Source organism: Pithys albifrons, chromosome Z, assembly GCF_047495875.1.
Source record: "Pithys albifrons albifrons isolate INPA30051 chromosome Z, PitAlb_v1, whole genome shotgun sequence".
Classification (NCBI taxonomy): Eukaryota; Metazoa; Chordata; class Aves; order Passeriformes; family Thamnophilidae; genus Pithys; species Pithys albifrons.
Window position 1 is genome coordinate 29,583,461 of NC_092497.1, and position 22,690 is coordinate 29,606,150.

A 22,690-nucleotide genomic window follows, 5' to 3' on the forward strand; every position below is an offset into this window, starting at 1 on the left:
CTTGATGCAGCCCAGAACATGGTTGGCTTTTTGGGCTGCAAGTGCTCATTGCCACCTTGTGTACTGCTTGTCATCTGCCAATATATGCCAGTCCTTCCCTGCAGGGCTGCTTTCAATTCTTCATTTCCCAGCCTTCATTGGTAATGGTGATTTCCCCATCCCAGATGCAGGACCTTGCACTTGGCCTTGTTCATGGGCCCACTTTTCCAGGCTGTCAGTATCCCTCTGAATGGCATCCCATCCCTTAGGTGTATCAAGAGCAACACTCATCTTGGTATCATCCTCATACTTTCTTAGCGTGCATTCAATCTCACTGTCTACATATTTATTAAAGTTTTTGGACAGTACTGGTCCAAGTGCAGACCCCTGAAGGACACCACTTGACACTGATCCGCATTTAGACATTTGATAGCCATTCTGTGGATGTGATCATCCTGCCAATTTCTCATCCATTAAGTAGTCTGTCCATCAAACCAGTATCTCTCCACTTTAAAGACAAGGATGTTGTATGGGCCCATGTCAAAGGCCTCAGAGAATTCAAGACAGATCACATCAGTTGCTCTTTCCTTATCTAGCAATGCAGTCCCTCCATCACAAAGGTCCATCACATTTTCTTCTACAGCTATTAGAGTAAAGTCTGTCTGGTGTAGCAAAACATCTTGCTGAACTTAGGTAGCAGTAGTGTCTTTTGCTGTTTGTCCTATGAGCAGAGAGTTTATTGTTGCCCAAACTAAAGGGGACTTCCATGTGGTTTTGTTACCTAGAGCAGAATAACAATGCTGTCTAAAAGAAAACATTTTCCCCTTGGTAGCTGCAAAGAGGATCTGTTTTGTTGGAAAACCTAAGGAATATAAATGGTTGCTTTCTTTACAAAGAATGCCAACTCTACCTCTAGTGTACTTGTTCAGAGATAGGATTGAGTTTGCTCAAAAAGAGTCTAAGTTTGTACTGGTTCCATTTGCCAGGCTTTGAACAAACATGTTCTGTTGGCTGACTGTTCCTCTATATATAGAAGCTACCTTTTCAAAAGTTAGCCTTGGCAGGAGCCAAGTCAGAAGCATGCATTGGATAAACAGCCTCTGGGTTAACTAATATTTTAAGTTTGCAACAAGAAAAACTGCTTTTGATGGGAATCAGGTGGTATAAAGCATGATGGTTGTATTTGGCTGAAGTAACAGGAGGCTGAGATAGGCATTTGTAAAAAATTACAGCTTTTTCTTGACAGTCCTAATATGGAAATACAGAAATTGGAGATTAACAAGGTAGCAATCCAATAAACATATTTTATTTTCTAACTGCTTGCTAACCTTTCAAAATATCACAAAAGGATTTGAAAACATAACAGAACCATTTAAATTTGAAATTCACCTGCATTTTTTCTGATAATTACTTTATAAATAGATGAACTTCATTTATTGAATTAATATTGAGCTGCCATAATTTTCGTACCCTACCCATAAATATGCAGTTGAACTTACCTGATTCTGATATTACAATTGTAAAAATGCCAAAATCAATGTGAAGAGTAAAACTTTATGTTGCCAAAATGGAACTTCATGAATAATGCCTTAGATATTTAGCTGTAAAATTTTAGTTACCTTCTTTCATGTTGTTTCATATAAACTTCTTTAATATAAAACCATAGAATGGTTTAGGTTGGTAGTTCCAGTCCCCAAGTATATTTATTGTCTTAGCAGTATGCAATTCCTGGTCATGACAGAACATGCTGGATGGTCCACTTATACTTACTACCATCTGATCTTCTCAAGAAACAAATAAGCCAACAAAATGCAAGTGCAGAACGTTCCAAACATGCTTCTGTGCTCAGAAAAAATGATGCTGAGGACAGGGCTTTGGCTTGCAAGTGAGAATGTGTGTGTAAACATGTAGTTGCATGTCTTCCCTATCCTGTAATACATATGCTAAAGTCTCGAATTATAAGACAGATATAATGTATCTAAGAGAATCAAAGGAACAATAAATTGCAGGAATGCTTTCATATTGAGATGGCAATATAGATCTAGAAATAAAGAACCAAGTGTTGGCTACTTCTGAACTAAGATCTATGTACAGTATTCGCAATACTTATCACACATATTGGGTATAATACTTTAGTCTTCCTAGTGCTTCAGGAGCTTTTTGTTTTCGTAATTAGGGGAAAAACAAATCTTTGCCTCCAAGATTTTTTACACATACAGTTAAGACAAAATGAACAAGCATAGTTACAAGCTGAAATAAAGAACAAAGATCTGAACTTAGGATAATTACTTAATGCATCATCTGCACTTATGTAATTTAGATTGCTTCCACTGAGCTTTACATGTTCAAATTAGCTTTTTTCCTTTAAAGCAATTTGCAGGAGCAAATTAACTTTCATGAGTTGTGAGTGTACAGTACAGTTGCAAATTTAGTACTCATTTAATATTTTGCATAGTGCATCGAAATAATTTTATTATGTGGAGAAAAGTACATTCAAATTTTGATTTTGATTTACTGTTATTCTTGGATTTACTGTGTTTCCTGCATAACAGTAATAGCATAAGCTATAATAAGATGCCTGTTTTTTCATTTGATTATACCCTAAACTGTCTTAAAATTGTGTGAGAAAGTTTGCCAAAAACCTGAGATGTAGTGGAAGGTTTAGAGAGGCAAATCTTCTATGATTTTCTAGTAGTAATGTATTCTTTATGCTTAATGGGAGTTGTGGTTTTCTTTTGGGAGGTATCCTTTAATTTCAAAATTTTCCTTGCCAGAAGGAGCAGCAAATCAATAAATATAAGTTAATGAAAAATAATATTCTAACAAGTTTGTTGCTCTCTGTTTCTACAAATTTTCAGTGAACAATTTTGTCCAATTGGATTTCATGGACACGTACCTAACATCTTTCTGACCTTCAGTATCAGATACTGTTAAATTCTGCACATTTGACATTCCCAATATGGAATCAGAGCATTTGTCATGAGTCACTGCATGTTGTGGTGGTGGCAGCATTTTCTTCTTTGGACTTTAGAAGAGAAATTTGTTAATTTTTTATATTTTGATGACAAAATCCTGTTACCAAACTCTTTTTTTTTTTTTCCAATTTACAATTGAAACAGAGTCAGCAGGATTTGGAACACTGCTATTCAAGCTTATTTTTAAAAAAATTATGTTTGTGGCCTTTTTATATTTAGGCTGCTAAGCTTAACCCCATGACATCTTAAGCAATAGCCTGTAAATATTTTACTAATTTAGGTCTCCCACAAATCGTTGAAATTCTGTGAAGCAATATATTCTCCCTAATCATGTGGGAAAAAATGTTTGTAAAGATCTTTCAGGCTTTGTATTAAGATCTTCATGTCTAGCCATGACTTATTAAAAGCAATTAAGTTTCCATTATCAGTTTATCAGCCTAAGAAGACACATAGTAATTATTTATAGGTAAACATAGAAGATCATTAAAACTGGAATTATTTAATTGCTTCACTTATTGATTTTCTTATTTATAGAAAAAAAAAGAAACCCTTCAGGCAATAGAAAAAGAAATAATATGGAACAACACAGTGGTGAGACTACAAACATTTGGATATGTTATGAAACCATAGTGTATTCTTTATTTTCCACAGTTAAATTATCTATATGTTTTTTGCAAAGACACACTCTGAATTACACTTCAGAATGTTAATGTTATTTAATAATTTCCAGTTTTATTAATTTCTATTTGATTTAGAATTTTTCACTGCTCAGATTCATTGTCCTGGAGAATTTTAAGTATAATATCAGGTATGGAAAGAAGAAAACCTTCAGATAGCATACTTGACACTTGTGTATTGAAATAGGCTGAATACATAAAGTTGAGGGTAATTCTAACTTCACAGACAGAAGCAACAGAAAATTGGCAATTTCAGAGTACAGAGTTTAATTTTCTTTGACTTACATGTCTATTCCAGGAAGAAGACAATGTATTATCTTCGGAAATATATAATCTAATTCAAACTGAAAGTTATGCTTTTTTGAGGGTACCACTTTCAAAACTGTATTCATTACCCACCTGCTTGATCAAACATACAGAGTTCCAGTAATGGCAGTCCATAAAAGCTGTGTGTAGTTTTTCTAGTTCATATCAGTTCATATCAGCTCATTATCAGTTACTTCTAGTGGTGCTACTGCCTTTCTTCAGAGCAACAAGCTGATCATTGTTTTATAGGGCTTATGACTTATTTTGATGCCTTTGTTTAAATGTGTTATTGGTTAATTCAGATAGTAGATTTTCTCTGTGTCCAAGTGCTTATTCATTGCTTTTCCAAACTTTAAAGTAAAAAATTATGTAACAAGAAGGCATTTTTCAAATGCTTTTCACTATACACCTTGAGCAGTTTTTGACTGAAATTGTGCAGAAGGATATCCATTGCTGCTTTGCTGTATGGTAAAATAGGTTGTCGTAGGCACCATCAAATTATTTGTTCATAATCAAAAGGCACTACACAGGGATAAGAGAGGTTAGACATGGCAACTATCCCTTCATTAGGTGAAATTATAATGCCATATAGGAATCCATCTCAGTCTTCAACTAGCCATCAGATGGCCTGTCAAAAGTGTGAGCGTGCATCGCAGTGGGGAACGCTGCAGGGTTCCTCATCATCATCTTGCTCCTCTTCACAACTACTTCCACTTTTTTCTTCTTCAGTACTCCATCCTCCCAGCCTTGGACCAAAAGGCCAAATGGCTCATAGTGCTGTCACCTGCAGAGGCTGGCACGTATCTCCTTCCCATGCTTTCCAAATCAGTTGTATCCTGCATATGAAGAAAGTTGATGCACAGGATACATTTGACACTGGAAAATTACTTCTCTTTTTTTTTTTTTTTAATTTTTCTGCAGTGTCTGAAGCAGCACTGGCAGAATCTATTCCAGACCCCAACTACAAATAAATTTTTGGCAGTCTCATCAAGTGTTCTAAAACTTTGTATTTATCATACTTTTTCAAATCCTTTTGGGCATATAGATGTGACTGCTGACTGTTGCAGTTCTCATTTCTAAAGAAGTCGTGCACAGGCAGACAGGACCACAGTGCTGCAGTGTTAAAATTCTTTTGGGACCTCATTAAGCTACTGCAGCCTGCTTAGGTGTAGACACATGAACATCATCATGACATAATTTCCCTGTGTAGATCAATACAAACTGTAGAATCATAGAATGGTTTAGATTGGAAGGAACCTTTAAGGGTCATCTAGTCCAACCTCCCTGCAATGAGCAGGGGCATGTTCAGATGCCTTCTAGTGCAACAGAAGATGAAACTTTAAACTGGTGACATTGTCTTTCTTTTTTTTTCCTTTTTTTGTGAGGTTTATTTCCAAAATGTAAAATTGTGAGGGATTAATTTGTTACAGATTTAAAACAACTGTAGGTGAAATCAGAGCTGTCTGGAAATGTTCAAAGTTTGGTTTCCTGCTCTTTCTTGTTTCTGCTTCTGCTGTAAGGAAACCAAACAGTAAACGTCTGACAGCTTTTGCAGCTGGGCTATCTGACATTTTATTCCCTGAATCTTGCACTGTGCCTATGGACTTCCTGCACTGATAATTCCTCTGACCTATCAGTGTTCACTGTAATTGATTCAGCATGCTTCTGTGAAAAAAACAACAAAACAACCCAACCCTAAAGATTACTAAATAGAAAAAAAACAACCAACCAACCAAAACCCCAACAAAAACATGCAAAACTCAACCACACAACCCCAAAAACCAAAAACCAGCCACCCACTAACCTACCCCCACCCCTTCACCCCACCCTCCCCCCCCCAAAAAAAAAAAAACAAAAACCCCACCAAACTCGTATCTGCTTCAGGAAACTTCTGAGTTGTAAATGGAAGAATTGCCAAGAGAAGTATCATATCTGGCCAACTTTGTTTGCCTGTCTTGAAGGCAAGACCAGATAAACTTTTTTTCATACCCAGTATAGCTCCTTCTAGGTTCCCACTGAGATAATCAAATTTTTCCATTATCTTTATACTTTTCCTGGTTCATGAATTTTGTAATCTAATCCAAACTTGTCATGAGAATATTGCAGCCCATCTTTCAAATTCTCACCATCATAAATTTTATGTAAATCACTTTACAAAATCTTGTGTGTGTTCCAAGGGTTCCCCTACTATAGTAAACCGATAGTTTTTACTGCCCATAAAAACTGATTACAGTGTACTATAGCCCTCAAGAACTGTAATCATTGCAGAAAAATTAATTTTATAGATAATAAGGAAATAATCTTTTCTCAGCAATGAGGAAGAGGTGAGAAACAGTGGATACATTTAGTTGTTTGGTAAATTGAATGTCTGTAATTTCACCTAGTCAAATATCAAGATGGACTGTGGTACTTTTACAAACTCTTAAAGACTGCAACTAGAGCTGCATAAGATGCATTTATCTGTATTGAATTTTTCAACTCAGTGTTTCTTAAGCTTATAATAAGGGAAAGGGGAGATATTTCATGGAGAGAGTAATATGAAAAGTCAGGATGATGATATATGCATGCACGTATCCACATACATGTATTTAAAAAGTGGGTGGACTGCCTGTTCCTGAAATAAAATCTCCTGTCATTCCTAGTACTAAAAAATGGTGTGATAACTATGTACAAAAAATGTAGACTGCATGCTTTCGTTACATGATACCCAAAAGAACTGCTTGACAGAGTTTCATTTACGTGACAGTGACGCTGAGCTGAGTGCTCCATGTCAGCCTTATCTGCTCAGGTTCATCCAAGTAGTCTAGAGGTAACAGCTTCCATTTGGACTTAGAGTAAAAGTCCTGTCAGTGAAGGTTCATCTCAGAGTCACCCTTTGAGTTTGTTTGGGAAGGGTTTGTTGGTTTTATTTTCATATGAAGGAAACTGCAAATAATTAAACTGTCTATTTTGGTCCATATCAAGCCTATTTAGTGGCATCTTTCTTCTTTGTGCAAAGCTGATTTTACAAACTTAAAAGAATTTGTTGCCTATTTTCTGATAGGTTTATTCTAGTTATTGAGCTTTTGTTTGATCAAAATACAACAAATTGTCTGAACGAAATGGATGAAGAGAATTCAAACAGCAGAGGCTTTAAATGCTGCCAAAGTTTCAACTCTGTATTAACTCTTACAATACAGATAATGAAACAATTGTTGCCAAAAAAAAAAAAGATAAAAGCAGAGTCACAAATTCTACCCTTATGTGGCAAAAAGCAGGCATTTTTACACTTTATCTTGTTAAAATGTTATGTTTGTATGACTTTGGGTATGGCCAACATTCAGAAGGCACTTAGTATTTGTACAACATTAATCAAAATGCCTAAAGGGCCTGTTCCTGGAAGGATGTCTGTCAAAAGCACATTTCCACACTTTGCTGATGCTGCATGAATAGTGCAGGGAGGGGCAATGCCTGGCCAAGCACCTCTGCCCCTGAGATGTGCAGACCTGGCAAACATGGACTTTGACTTCTTCTGCCAACATGGTCAACACAGGGGCTGGTTCCTGATAGTCGGGGAAACATGCAGGCGAGAACTAACTTCTGATTTTCTTTTTGCAAACTTTCTCCATGCAGACATCTTGCTGACAGCATTCCTTAAATCTTTTATGCTATGAATACTGTAGGAAATATAAAATCCAGCTGTATGTGTGTGTGCTTAAGTACAGATTCTGCATGTGTTTTTTAAGGTGAACGAAATTCAAAGTCTGTCTTGAGGGTCTCCTTGACCGAGTGGACGCTGTCACTTTAAGTTTTATGGGCTCAAATGCCTTCTTAAGTTTTGATTTCGAGGGGAAAATAGCAACAAATAAAAGAATAAGCTATTCTTATAATTTCCATGTAATTCTTCAACTGGCCAGATTTGGGGCAGTTTATGTAGCCATAATAATTTTCTTCTTTTCCCTTTTCAGTTCTTAGAAGCACATTTCCTCTCAAAACTTGCAGAGCTTGCCAAGAGCTCTTCCATGTTTCTTCCAAATTCTACCTATTTTCTGACTCCATGTGAGTTCTTCTCACCTGCAAAGCACCCATGCTCGGTTTGCTGAGCTGGGCTGTGTCCCCAGTGCTCCCCACACCTCCCATCCCCTGGCCATGCCCTTCTGCTGGTCTCCTGATGTCAGGGTGTGGTCCCAAAAGCCCTGGGACCCCCACTCAGCTAGGACAGAAGAGGGGCTACCCATCACTGGAGAACAAGCTCCAAGGTTAGCCAGAGACAGCAAAACTGGACCCTGTTTCAGTAATGCTTTAAACAAGTGTTTTTCACAGGGTGCACCAGATGAAATGCTGTGTTTGTGGTTTACAGAGATCCCCTTGGTCTTGTACCTCTTTGCACTGATTTCCATCACCTGGCTGTGGGGAGGACTGCACATGGCTTATCGACAGCTCTGGATGTTAGTCTTCTTCATCATCTTCAACAGCCTGCAGGTAAGAGCCTGTTCCCTCGGTCTTCCTGCATACCTGGGGGACCTCCTCCTCGGTGGGACTCTTCTTTCAGTTTTTTTTCCTTTCCTTTGCTGGGAAGGTTCTGGGAGGGGGAAGGGGGGGGCCAGTCCAGGGTTGGCAACAGCTAGGCCAAACCTGCGACACTCCTCCACTCAGTCATTTTGACTTCACCAGCTGAACAACATAAACTGTGACATGGTGGAAGTGTTAATTATGGATTCTCTTTATTTCTCAAATTAATACATATTAAAGCAAGGGGTGCATTGTTTTGAAACAATAGCAATGTAATTGCATAAATTTAATCTCATAGTTGATACACTGGGAAAGAAAATTCTTTCTTCTCCATGTAAAGTGTTACTGAGATAATTACCACAGTAAAACTGAAATATATACAGCCTTTGCAAAACCACTGAATATTTCAATTTTCTTTATCTGTTACTTCTAATTTTAAAAAAAGGAAAAAAGAATTTAAAAAAAAATTTAGATTATATAGCCCTAATATTGAATTTTTTTCCATTGTAAGAGCCTTGAGGCTTAGCTTTTCTCATACATCATACACATTCGTAAAGCAAAGATCTTTTACTGAAAAAAGAACAAATAGAGATTAGAAGTTGATCAGTAGTTATAAAAAAAGTAAATAGCTCTTTACAAAATTTTACATGTATGAGTGCTTCCATTGGGCTCACTATTGCATTGCACTGCATTTAATGCCATACTGCACATTGCAGAATTATTTATAGAATACCATTAGTATATCACAGTTAAGGAAATGCCTCTGATATCTAACAACAGTGAAAGTAGGATCTTTAAAAATATATATCAAAACCTTTGAAAGGCAAATTCTTCTGCCCTCCAATATGCCCTTCATATATTTTTGCAACAGAAATATCTGTGACACCTTTTATTATTTTCCAATATTAAAAATCTTCACAAACCATCAAATGAAAATAAATTTAAAAGGTGTAGTTTCCCAAAATCAATTAATTTTAGTTCTTATTTCAAAAAGTGAGCGATTCCTTAAGCAATACTGAAATATTTTCAAAATGTACATCTCAGATGTAAACACTTCACACTTCTTTTTTAAATTGAGGGAAAAAGTGTACCTTATTCTCCCTGTAATACATTTGATTGTTCTATATACATTGTCACTTAACTATTCTCTATACATTGGCTTTGCTTGACCAATAGATATGGTCTTTTTTGTATTAGGATAAATTAATTATGGAGTAAGTTGGCTTCTTGCCTTAATGATAGTTCCTAATATCTGGGAAATAACTGTAGATGTCACAAGGCCTGCAGAACATAATGTGTCATTTCTATTCAAATTACATCAGTATTAATCTTTCACATCAAAAGGAGAAACCTCTTATTTTTGTTATTCCTACCCCTAGAAAATCTGTAAAACCTCAAATATAAAATACATATTTCTTTATTGAAAGGAGATGCTAAAATTGCAAGTGCGTGATCTCTTCCTGTTTATTATTTCAACTGAAACAGTAGTAGACACAAACTTTATTTCTAGCTATGAGGAGCCTGGTTATTTCATGTTTTAATAACAAGTTTTATCTTTTGATGGAGTTTTATGACATAAAATGTAACAGGACAGTATCCTGTACTTTTTACAACTATTTACATACTACTGTTTATACTTTAAAGTTACAAATATTTAAAAGAAAAAGATAGCTTTTTAGTCTTGGGTTAAAGAGGAGTTTAAAAAATACAGTAGCTCTTCCACAGTGCGATGGTTTTTAAATTTGTTTGTTTTAGTAGATGATTGTCTTCAGTGCTTTGTAAATCTCTATACTAAAACATGTTTAAAGCACTTCCTGGAACACCCCCACATTTTAAATAACCATCCCACATATATTGTTCTCCACTTTTAAAGTTAGGATTTATCTAATCAGGAAACAGAAAAACTGACATTTGGTTCAGGTGACCAGACATGCAGCATGAAATGAAAAACAGGGAAGGAATAAGGTGAAGTCTGTAAATTTCCTTAATCTATGCTTTTAATAATATAACATAGATACAACTAATTAACTTATTTAGAAAAAATGTCAGTATGCAAACTGCTTGTGTAGAAGAAAATTGTGTATTACAAGTACTGAAAAAATGAAAAGGACAGGTGCAACTTCATAAAGCTTTTTCAGGCCATGTTACCACGTGAGGAGGGGCTGGTCTCGGGCAGCACGCACTCACTGATGAGGGTCATTCTGACCCACAGGCTCTGCAGAGCCAGGTTTATCCACCCTTTGCACAGTCATGTCCAGTGTCCTTTGAAGATTTAATCTCAGCCCATTTGTTTGTGATTGGGAAAGGAAATGAGAACTTAGCAGTGGATAACTCATTTTCATAATCATTTCTGTAGAAACTAGCCGTCTTTTTCGTGCATACTGTTGGCATTTCATTCCCATGTCTTTATCAGCTCTCGGAATTCATAGTGGTTGTTAAAACAAAGTGTTTTTTCTGCAATAAAAGGTTGTTTTAGCATTTAGTGGTGAGTCTTTCTGTCATACAACATGCCCTCTTTCAACTGGAAAGCAATTCAGTGTTCATTAAGTGCTTTTTCACAACAGAAAAGAACATGAAATAGTTTACAAGAAGCAGAGACCTGCTTCCCTGCTGCTCAGGAGCTATGGACTGTATAACAAAGCAAAATGTGACCCCTTAAAATGTGTTGCATCTCCAAATGGGTTCAGTGCAGGAGAATGGAAGGACACTGAAGGTTATCCATTGTATTTGTTTAGCCTTATGACATACGTTTCCTAGGAAATGCACTTGCTAGGAAAATCATCCACTAAGGACAAATCATTTCCAACCACTTCCTGCAGGAAATGGTTCCTGTCAGAGACAAGTTTATAGTATGAGCTTTCTAGTGCAGGAGGGGAAAGCAACCCTTTCTCTGTAACTTTAGGAATAAACATGCAAAAAGCTGAATGAGAGGGTAATAACTGATTTACAAAATAAAAAGTACATTTAGACAAGCATGAAAGGCAAATGGTAAGAAGTGTGTTTGGGATATCTGGTGGTGTGAGTTCCTTGGCAGTATGTTCCCAATTATCTTATCCATTAGTCTATCTGTGTTGCAGAAACATGCTCCATGCTCTCATGTGAAAAGCCTTGGCTCCTTATCTTTTCACTTGCAAAACAGAGAGAAACATTTACCTCTTTTCTTAACATAGGGTTGCTGTCATGGATTTATTCTCAAAAGATAAATTGTAGCAGGGTAAGCTGCTGTTTTAAATACTTCTCTCAGAGGGCTGCTATTTCACCAGCTGTTTTGCATGTGCCAGAGCTATCTCAGCAATTGACATGTTTTTCATGCAGCTGAGGGAGTGTTTCTGGTTTGTGCAGCTGACGTCATCAGCAGCATATTTGCATTTGGTGGATCCAAAGTTCAGGGCAGTGGGTGGATCTCTTCCCGTTGTTTGCAGAGCAGTGGAGATAGGCTTCAGACCTGTTCTCAGGCTGTTCCCTCCAGCTGACTTTTAATATAATCTTGATTTTTCTTTGGCTATAATTTCACTGCAGGGCAAAACTCAATCCTCTATATGTAGAGTGGATCTACACTACAAACTACAAGGTATTAAATACCCCATAACTGCCTCTGTCATGGTTTCTTTTACCTTGTGCTGAACCCCACCACGCTCTTGTCCCAGGAATAAATTACCTTTTTCATAGGTAATTTTGAATCAAAACTTTTGTCTTATGAAACACTGAAATATTATCCACAGACAGTATCAAAATTCCATTTTTCAGCAATTTTATATTAGGAGAAAAGTAAATTGTAACCAGGAGGTATCCCATTACTAACCACAGTATTCAAAAAACCTGATGTGTTGTTTTGGATGATGCAGATAAGGGTTAATGTTGCAGATAAGGCTTAAAATCTTTGCCTATTCTGTGTTTGAACATACCACCATGACTTGTGCCCATGTAGTAAGCATCAGTGTTACATATAAAATACTTCTTCCCAAGAAACACAGGGAAACTCTGGAAGTAAAAGCTGATTGGTGGTTTTCCAAACTGGGCAAATGAGTCGACTTGCCTAATATAAAACTTTGAAATATCAACTTATTTGTAGTGGATTACAGTAAGAGATGATTCAGAAGTGCAGGTATATGAGGAATATCTGAAAAGCCTCTGGTACCTTTAACAAGTAATATGGACACAGAGAAAATGAGTGAAAAGGTGCACATCCAATCCTGGTATTGACTGGAGAAAACATAATTCACCAAAATTCATTAATTGAAATGGCAGGGGCAAATGAGAATGGGAGCAAAGGCTATCTTGACTAGTAAAGCAGCTAAAGTATCAAAGAAAACTAGTTTTGTCAAAACTCACAAATATTTTAATGGCGATCAGAATAACATACTTACAGAACAACACAAAATGAACATAGTAAGAGAAATCAATGCAGCACTGTTGTAGAAAAAAAAAGTTTAAAAGTACCCTATATTGTGATAGCAAGAAAAGAGTAAAGATATACTGTTTTGTAAATTACTGCATTATGTTGTGCAGGGAAGAATACAAACAAAATATACAAGTCTATTAAGTGTAGTTTATAAAGCTTATGGCAGCACCCGTTTCAAGTGACATGTATATTTTTTCCTAGAGCATACTATTTAACTCTGGGGTGTAGGCAGGGGTCATAGAGAAGGCCACAGCTATAAATAGAGTCACTTCCTGTTTCTTATGGCATCTTCCTAAAGCATCTGCTCTAATGAGTCAGAGATGGACAAGGACATCCTATGCAATAGTTCTGATGATCAAAGCCACACAAAAGTAAACAAAATGCAGTACTAAACAGACATGAGATGCAAGTAAATGTGATGGGTTGTAAAACACTGCCTACAGATTTTGGAAAAAGTGATCCCACACTGCAGACAAGCCCAACAAAATGTAATGAAGGCATCATAGTAATTCCAAGATAACTTGAACTACAAGCAGAATATCAAGAAAAGCACATATGCTTGTTCAAGTAGATCTAGTGCAAGCAATACCAAATCTTCTGTCAGCTGTGTGCATAAACCAAACACATAAAAGCACAGCTCAAATAATTCATATGCTACCCCCAGAAACAAAATAAAATACACATCTAAAGCAGGCACTGCATTTTGACATCTATGCAATAAAGGAGATTTTGAACTGTTTCTGGAGGCTTGAATTTATATCTGAAAGGAAAGGGAATAGTTCATTCAATACTGTCTACTTGTTTAATAAGTGAACAACAAAGGAGTAGAAAAAGGAGTTATTTTTGCTAAAGTAAAAACCTTGAAACTTTGTTCAGTATGTGCATATTTTTTCAAGTAAAAATAAATCTTAATTAAGAAAGCTTGTAATCTTTTGAGACTTTGCACTTGTTGGCATCATCAGCGAAACTTCTGGGGTGTAATCCTGATTGGACAGTAGCATTGGTGAGCATTACAATGCAGTGTTCAATTTTATATCCTTTCCTCTACATTTATGACTTCTGTCTTAAAGAAGAATGCTTGGTGTTCCTAGTTACCACCCGAAACATTATTCGTGTAATTCTGAAATTATGGTAAAGATTCCATTTAGTTATTCAAGTCCTTGTATAATGGACCCAAATTCAAAATGCAGAAAAAATGTGTGGAGTGTCAGATGAACATGGGATAGAACTAAATATCTCTCAAATATACTGGAGAAATTTATATCTAAAGAGAGTAGCTTGTGTGTAGAGCTGTGTTTATCATGATCAAAGTATGCAGAATAATGCATAATAAAACTTCAAATAATACATAATGTAAGAGTGTACTGAAGTGGACTTTGTTTTACTGGATTTTAAACCAGTCATCGCTCCAAAACATTTAGACTTTTCGGTCACCCACTTAAAATAGAAAACTGTGACTATAACGTATGCTTTAAAAAACAAGTATGGTAATTAAATAATATTTTGAATCTTTCAGCTTCTATGAAGTTCCTTCATCTGTTCTTGAAGAACTTTACATTAAGAATATATTTCAGGAAAAATCTCTACTTGCCTTTTTTTGAAGTAGAAGATGCCAAAGCAGTTTTAACCATTCTCCTTGGAAGGTGCTAGTAATGATCAGAATTACGTAGAACATATCAAGTTAGAAATGCAACAATAACATGTACTGCTGCAGTCAGTGGAGCTATTCACTGAAAAGGACTTGAGGTCAGGTGTGTTTTCTCACCTCTGTCAATAAGAGTCAATTTTGCTTAGGCTTGAGAATAAAACAGCAATTGATTTGTTCTGGTATCTGTAACAAATCACCTGCCTTTTATTTTGCATTACTGCCAATCTCTTTGTATCATCATAAATAGCTTTTTCCTTTTTTTTTTCCTCCCCAATAGCTCAGTTAAACAAAGTATTTTGGTAAAATCATAATGTAAAATCAATCTATTGTTTTTTGCCCTTAAATCCAGACTACTAAATTCTTTACTATTATTTTAAGACCACTAATTGATGGGGCTGAAAGGGAATGATCCAAAAGTGCTGAAAGGTGTTGTTAACATGTTTTTGAAAAATTACAGTGACTGAGGATAAGCATGATGGCAAGTAAAAGGAGAACATTACTCTCAAATTTTCCAAACCAGGATATAACTTTGGGAAATTTGGGGCTGACAGTACTGAGGAAAATGGAATTCATCTTGGAAAAAGCACATCCAGGGTCGCACCAGGAGGAATTTAGCCAACAAATTAACTTACCATGCCTGTCCACTGAGAGCTAGTGAAGCCACACATTGGATACTCCATCCAGTTTCAGAGTCTGCATTTCATGACACTTGTGAAGAAACTGCTGAGTCTCCAGGGGAAGGTCTACAGTGGTCAGAGCCCTGGATGGAGCACATGTCTTTGAACAGTGCCTGAAGGAGGTAGGTTTATTTAGTCAGGTGAGGAGGACACCAAAGGAAAATATAATAGCCACATGCAAATATTTGGAAGGTAGTTAAAAAGTTACCTTATTATACTCTTCCACTCTACTCTCTTGATAGCATCAAGTAACAAAAGCAAGAGCACATGGCCACAAACTGTTGCATGGGAGATTCTGACAGGATATCAGGAAAAATAGTTCACTAGGAGGAAATGGCTGTTTCCCAGAAGGGTTTGGAATCTCCACTGTTGTAGAGTTCTAAAGTTCAGACAGACAAGGTCATACTGACCTGATCAGTGGACTGAATGGCCTTCAGAGGTCCCATCCACACAGTTTTCCTGTGGTTCAATGATTTGACAACACTGGCAAGCTTTATTCTCAACCCATTCACTTTGATAGATGAACAACACCAGTCACATGGCACAGAGGTCATGAGTTTTTAGGGACGCACCAAATATTACAAAACTAATGATAAACCTCAGAAAACTGGAAACTCTAGATAGGAAAGTTTAGATACGATGTTAGCCATTTTTATGAATGACTTTGGGGCAGTGGATTTGGTTTCTCATGTGTCAGCACTGCAGAGTAGTCAGTGTGCAAACATATCTTCCTGCTGAACATTACTATATGGAGGCTAATCCGAGTGTTTCTGTGAAATAAATGCATGTGAAGTTTTAATAACCTCTAGTAAAAGAACCTTTCCCTTTTCTTACACCCACACATTTCCTGCACAAGAACCCTCTATGTTGTACAAGCTTGATGCTTCACCAGTCTGAAAAGGATGTTTTCTCCCTTTCTTCATAATAAATACAGATGAAGCCTTGTTCAGGGCCTTGTAAAATTCATATAAAAAATTATAGTCTTTTACTTATTTTATGTACAGTTTCAGTGTACTCCAAGCAACTGCTGCAGAAAGAGTGATGGCTTTACTGATTTTATCTCTCGTAGTTTATTACTCAAAATATTAATGACATGCAAATTTAACAGAAACCATGGTAAGCTAAGATTTCATTCTGAAGTAACATTGAAGTAACTGGAATTTGCAAAGATTGATTTGACTTTTCTTTCCCTGAAGTACTATATGCAACATGAAGACTTCTTTGTATTTTATTTTATCCATGACATAAAGTAGGATTTAAACAGGTGTTGCTCTTGGAACTTGTTTTGATTTTTGTGATTATTTCTATGTGATGAGTGTAGATGGAATATGAGTTAAAGGACGACCACCAAGCTTTGATTTCTAGACAACTTTTGAACTGGTAAGAGAAGAGCATAGAAAGGGATATGAAAAACATTTTCAGAGTAGGAAAAATAAAATCCAATCAGTTTGATCCTTATAGAATCAAATTACATTGTCCTTAGAAAGTATGAAAGAATTTCTATCATGTAGGTAAAAAGCTTACTGCGTACAACAACCAGTGTGAGTTCAGAAGGAGTTCCAAGCTTCAAAAAAATATAGACTGTTTAGCAAGTTTTCTCAGCTACACACAGCTGAAGTCATCTTGAAACCATCAGTGAGACTAGTCTTTGGCAGCTTCTCCTAACACCACTTTAAAAAAGCATTTCTGCTATTAATCTGCATGCACATAAACAGTAGATACTTATTTTCCAGTAAGGACAGAGCTGTTCTCTAAGTACAGTTGGTAATGATTTTTCTAGCCTAGGAAATAAGGATTTAGAACCCGTCCAAATGAGAATAGTTAGCCTAAACCAAACTCTTCAATGGATTCTTTTTAGAAGTGCTTTCTTCCAAACATGTGTTGATGTGGTCTCTATCAGGTCACATCAGGACTAAAGAGAAGATGGTTACCAGAAGAAACAGTGACTCTAAAGCAGTGGCTTGATATGAAAACAGTTTAACTCAAAAGCAGTTTGGAATAGAATAAGCAAAGTACCCTTGAAATACGGCTGGGAGATATCTATACATTGGTGAAACCTTTTTGTGACATTGCAGTGGTTCAGTTACATTTTATATACTCAATGTATTTTGATTTTCACAACTAGAAGCCAGCTAGTTAGATATCAGTTTTAATATCCAGCTTGGATGTAGTGAAGTTAACATAATAATCCAAGCCATTACCTGCTAACCTAGGCAAAACAAAAGCAGCAAATCTGTTCAACTCATAGGCAGGTATTTGAATACAGTTTCATAACAAAATTGGAGAAGTAAAGGGGAAAATAAGGTTAAAATAAAATGGGAAAAGTATCAAACATAGTAATATTGCAGCTTTCTACTAATCTTCACTTGAATTTTTATTACAACCATGAGAGAAAAAATGCCAATATGGTTTATTAATTTCACAAATTTAGCTATTACTGGTTATTCATAGGACTGATATATCCTACACCATGAAATGGATCTGTGGAATGGCTAAACAGGAATTATTAACACTAAGTGCAAAATTATGCACTAAGACACTAATAGTGAAAGAATTTCTGCTATAAGTTGATAAGCTATATATAACGAAAAACCCAGAAACTGGCATGGTTGTATTACTTTATTTCAGGACAAATCCAAATCAGCAGAATAATACAGGCCTGAAAGATGAAAATGTGATGCTAAATTTGTACCCAACAGCAATGTGCATGCTGCTGTAAAAGGTAGTGGTGATGCATTATTTGGGATCTTGTGGACATTTCTGAGTCCATTGGTCCATGGGATGAATTCTGTATATGGTAGGAGTAGGGAAAAATGTATTAAATGGTCATCAGGGATTTGAAAATCTAATTTCAGAAGCCTGAAAGTATTTCACATGTTATCTATCGTCTGTTATCTTTGTGCATACTGGCCTTGATAGAGCAGCTATATAAGAACAACTTATACACCCTAAGAACAACTCTGTGTTCCAACACCTCGGTTCTATTCAGGAAGCAGTGTGGTGTGAGGGTACAGAGCATCTTTCAAAGTTACAGTCACTTTGCCTGCAGCCACTAGCACAGTGCTCTGACAGCTGCAGTTTGTAGGGGCAAGAAGTTAAACATCCAACCTGCTCAGAAACAGAGTGTGGCTGTGATCTTGTACCACTGCATTCCTTGAGATTCTCAGTATTTCCTTCTGTTAATAAAAGGTTCATGAATTTAAGGAGCCTGTTAATTGTCCTGTTGTAAATTAATTTCAAAGTCAGTTTGTTTGAAAGTATGTAAGTGTAATGTTGCAAGTGTTTTAGTGTTTTCTCTTCATATGGAATTTTGGTGATGAATTATTTTTCTCCAGAGGGAATATGTCAACAGGTAAATGTGAGATCTGAATCTAAGTCCTTAGCAGCAACTTTCTCAGGAAGCTTTCTGATGGATGTGAGGGTTGCAAATCATTTGGATCTGGAAGGAGTTGAGCAACTGTGAAGCTGGAGCTAACCACAGTTGGATGAAAATTGCTAAATTATATTTTCTTTATTTTGAACAAAATGTCAAGTATTGCTCTTTTGCCTTTGCCTTTACAAAGGTCAATTGGATTTAAAAATGCACCAAATCAACTTGTACTGTCAGCTGATTGTTTATTTAAATCTTCAGATATGTTGTTATGCTGTTGCAACAGAGTCATGAAAAGTTTTAGTGACAAAGATCTTCAATTGCAAAACTGGGAACCACGCTAACATTTTTTTATTTTTTCTTTCTGTGTCTTCTTAAAGGAGATTGAGTAGAAGACTTAGTTTTGAGTGAGCTATCATCTTTTTTTCTGTGTGTGGATGTGTGTGAGTATGAGTAAATAAAGCACAGGACACTTCCTAATGTTGTGAATGTGTTTTAAAAAATACGAAAGAGTGAAGCAGGGTGAAAATTATGATACATCCTTAAATAGGCTCAAATACTCTGCATATCTAATGACAGATTCTGAAATTTCCATGTTTCTTATGCCCCACTGAGATTAATCTTTTGAGTTCCAGAAAAGAGAAAGTTAACATTTTAATATACAGTGATTCCTTTTTGAGTGGAACAGAACCAGCAAATCTTGCAGGACCTTTTTCTTATTCCTGGCATCTAAAAGATAACACGATATGAGTGATTCTCACCATGAAGACTGCTGCTTCAGTAAACCTTTTTTTATTTTCATCCTACCTTTTTTGTAACGCCTATTATTAGCCAAGTAGGCCAACCTATGGGACATAAACTTTTTACTTGATAAAAGGAATATGTACTTACAGATCTGTTTTCAATTCTGTAGTTTTGTTTTCTTCAGTGAGCAGAAAAGTGTTGGTCATACTCCCCACTTTTAGGTACCTAATTTAAAACAATGCTTTCCAAAGGCTTTTTATATGATCAGAATAAAGGGAAATGTGATTTCAGAGGATGCTTCACCAGACACATGTGAAGTTCCAGCTTTCACTTAGTATAGCATTTCCATATTTAGGCTCAGAGATTTCATACCAAAGAAACCCTCTCTGTAAGCACCTGCTTTTATAAAATCTAGGCATTGCATACATAGAGAACAGAAAGTCTGCAATCACTCTTGTCATTTCTTTGCCTATCTCAGAATCCTTTTTGATTTTTCCCTAAGAAATAAATAATCTTGGAAGGAGAAACAAGTGATTTGTATCCACATTTCTACACGACCTTTGCTTTGCAGAGAAGTACAGTGTAGATGTCCTTCATGAAGCTGATATTGGATAAATTGAGGCCATGGATTCATGATGAGATTTCTGGACCACTTGGGGTTTTTTAGAGTCAGTGTAGAAATAGTCCAAAAAGTAATTTATCCAAGATCTAGCTCTGTATTCTGAATTTTGTCTGAAGTTTTTATCCCAAACCCTTGAATAGCGATGTAACAGCCCTACTTTCTTTTAGGACACACAAAAGCCAACTGTGAAAGTATCTTTAAAGTAAAAATTTTAGAAATATTGAAATAAATGAAAAATTTGATAGTTTTTCTTCTCAGAAAATATATTTGTAGAAAACAAGATATCTTATTGGGTGAATTTGGACAAACAGAAATTTGAAAATAGGGAAAATAAAAACTTGAGAAATTAGTTTTTTTCACTAATTTAATAAAATTTTTAACTTCATATGTGCAAAGCACAATAAAATGCAATTATATAATATATGAAAAACTGAGACTAAATTATTTGTTATTTACTATCTTTGTTTTGTGATTCACCTGACCTGTAGGTAGTCATGTCTGTTCTGCAGCAGTATGAATTACCAGCCTGTCGGCCTTCAGATGTGGCTATTACGATCTCATGATAGATGGCTGGAATAAAAGCCATGGAAGATAAGTGACTTTTATGGGGCCAGCATACTTGCTAATATAGGAAGCAAATTTAATAGGTCCTATATTTCAGGTTTGTGCTTAGTTTTTGAAACCACCCTACTATCAATTGCTCAGTCTGTATTGCTTCAAGTGTATTTTTGAATGGATTGTATTTTCTAAATGGAGGCCAAATTTAGTGCTACTAGTGCATTAAATCCCTGTAACAGTAGAAAGTAAAAGGAGCTGTGGGATAAATTGTTTTCAGGACAATCTAAATAAAGACTCTTCTGTTTCTGGAAAAATCTCTTTCTGGATTGCTTCAGATTTCCACTGTCATTTCCATTGACAAAGAGCATTAATACACACTATTTAACCACTTTATTATAATGGTTTGGCTTAGATTGTGAAAATGATTTGTAATAGCTAAAATACCCATCACAGGCTGCAAGAAAATAATGCAATACTTAATACCAACTTGCTTAACAGCAAGTGGTGTCAAATATATCTGGAAATTTCTTCTTGCACTGTACCAGTACAAACAACACACAAATAAAAGATAAATAAATAAAAACAAAATGAATTCCAGAATCATAGTTATAGATTTCTGACTTTTATACACTGAACCATAGAGTGCATGTAAAGATTATTTTTATTAACTTTGTTCACAGAGAAGCTCTTATGCTGTATTCCACAGCTTTTCAAAACAGTGTTTTAAGTAGGTGTTAAATGATCCAGAAATTTTTTAATAAAAAGAAAGAGTCAGCGATCATGTCAATACTCAACAACTTTTTGTGTAGAGGATAGAAAAGTCATGTAGGTTAGGATTTAGGTGTGTCTTGTAGGATGCTTCATCCTATCCCACTGAGTATTTTCATCACCAGCATTGCTGAGCCAGAGGGTTAGAAGTTCATTTCGTAGGCCTCTATCTTTTCTGCTGTCTTCATTCACTGCTGACCCCAGAAGGGCAACAGGGCAAAATAGTACCAGAAAAAAAGAAAGCTATCCCCTTCTCCTAAATGGTAAAATTAAATTCATATGTTCTATGAGATCCTGTCATTAGAAAACTGGAAAAAAGATCTTGATTTCAATGACCTAACAAGGTCTTTACATTAAAAGTGAAGCCTTCCTTTTAGCATATTGCATAAGTGCTGAAAAAGAGGTAAGGCTATTTATTTATTTACAAAAAAAAAAAAAAGTCAGTGCATCCATAAAGTGGGAGTGGTGGATTTTTGGGCTGCTATTTGAAATGCGTCTGCCATGTGATATGGCACAGATAATCTTAAGCAGACATGCAGCCCATCTGTAAGAATGATATAGCAGTGTCGTCAGAGATGCAGAACCAAGGAGAACAGGAATGAGGGGAAAAGCTCCCAAACTTGAGCTCAGTAAATTTACTGACCTTACTCTTCTACACCACTGCTGGCTTCACTTCTCCATCTCACTGCTTGGGTAATGACTTCAGGTACCCTCTTCCTTAGTGGCCTTTGGGTTGGTCATTCAGTTGGGTCATGTTTTGTTTTGAGTTAAATTTTGGTTTGTATTAAAACTTCACGTTCATAGGTATCATTTTTTACTAAATAACAGGCAATTTGGTAAGTGCTTTGTTGCACAGAGTCTGTTAATGTCCAACAGGTGGGACTATAGTTCTCACAACAGCCACACCACAAACGCTGCACTTACTAACATCTGCAAAATACAACACTCAGATCTATACCATATGTTAATTATTTATTGACCCTTTAGAAACTATGAATAAATAGAACCTTGGAAGAGATTCTCAGTCCTCTCAAAATTAGTAGTAATTAATGATTACACCTGCCAAGAGTGCATTTGCCAAGTATAAATATGGCCTTTATGGATGACATTTTTCATAAGCCAATGTATTACCAAAAGTCGTTTTTTTAAGTAGCAACTTGCATACTGGATTTTATTGTAGTATTTTCTTTGTATACTGAAGCTGAAGTGGTATATGCGTGATACTCATATGTGAGATGAAATAATAACGTCTGATTGCTTTCTTGTTGCTTTCAGCAATGTTTGGAAAGATTGCTACTACTAGTAATGTAATTTTGAACACAACTTTGCATTTAGTTTTGCACCTAGTAATTCATTGCACACGAACCTTAACCTCATGCAGTGAGTTCAGTTACAAGTAGCTGAATGCATATGCTTTCAGTAGCTCTAGATCTGAATTCAGAGGTAGGTCTGTGTGGAGCAGTTGCCTAGGGT

The 22,690-nt window shown here is 36.0% G+C and overlaps 1 protein-coding gene across 1 annotated transcript in view; it reads left to right on the forward strand.

Annotated features, from left to right (window-relative positions):
* Positions 1 to 22,690, forward strand: part of ADGRV1 (adhesion G protein-coupled receptor V1) — a 273,128-nt gene that overhangs the window by 217,677 nt on the left and 32,761 nt on the right. Inside the window, exon 88 of the mRNA XM_071580491.1 lies at positions 8,277 to 8,398. Coding sequence (XP_071436592.1) covers positions 8,277 to 8,398 — 122 coding nt within the window. The remainder of the gene's footprint in view (positions 1 to 8,276; positions 8,399 to 22,690) is intronic.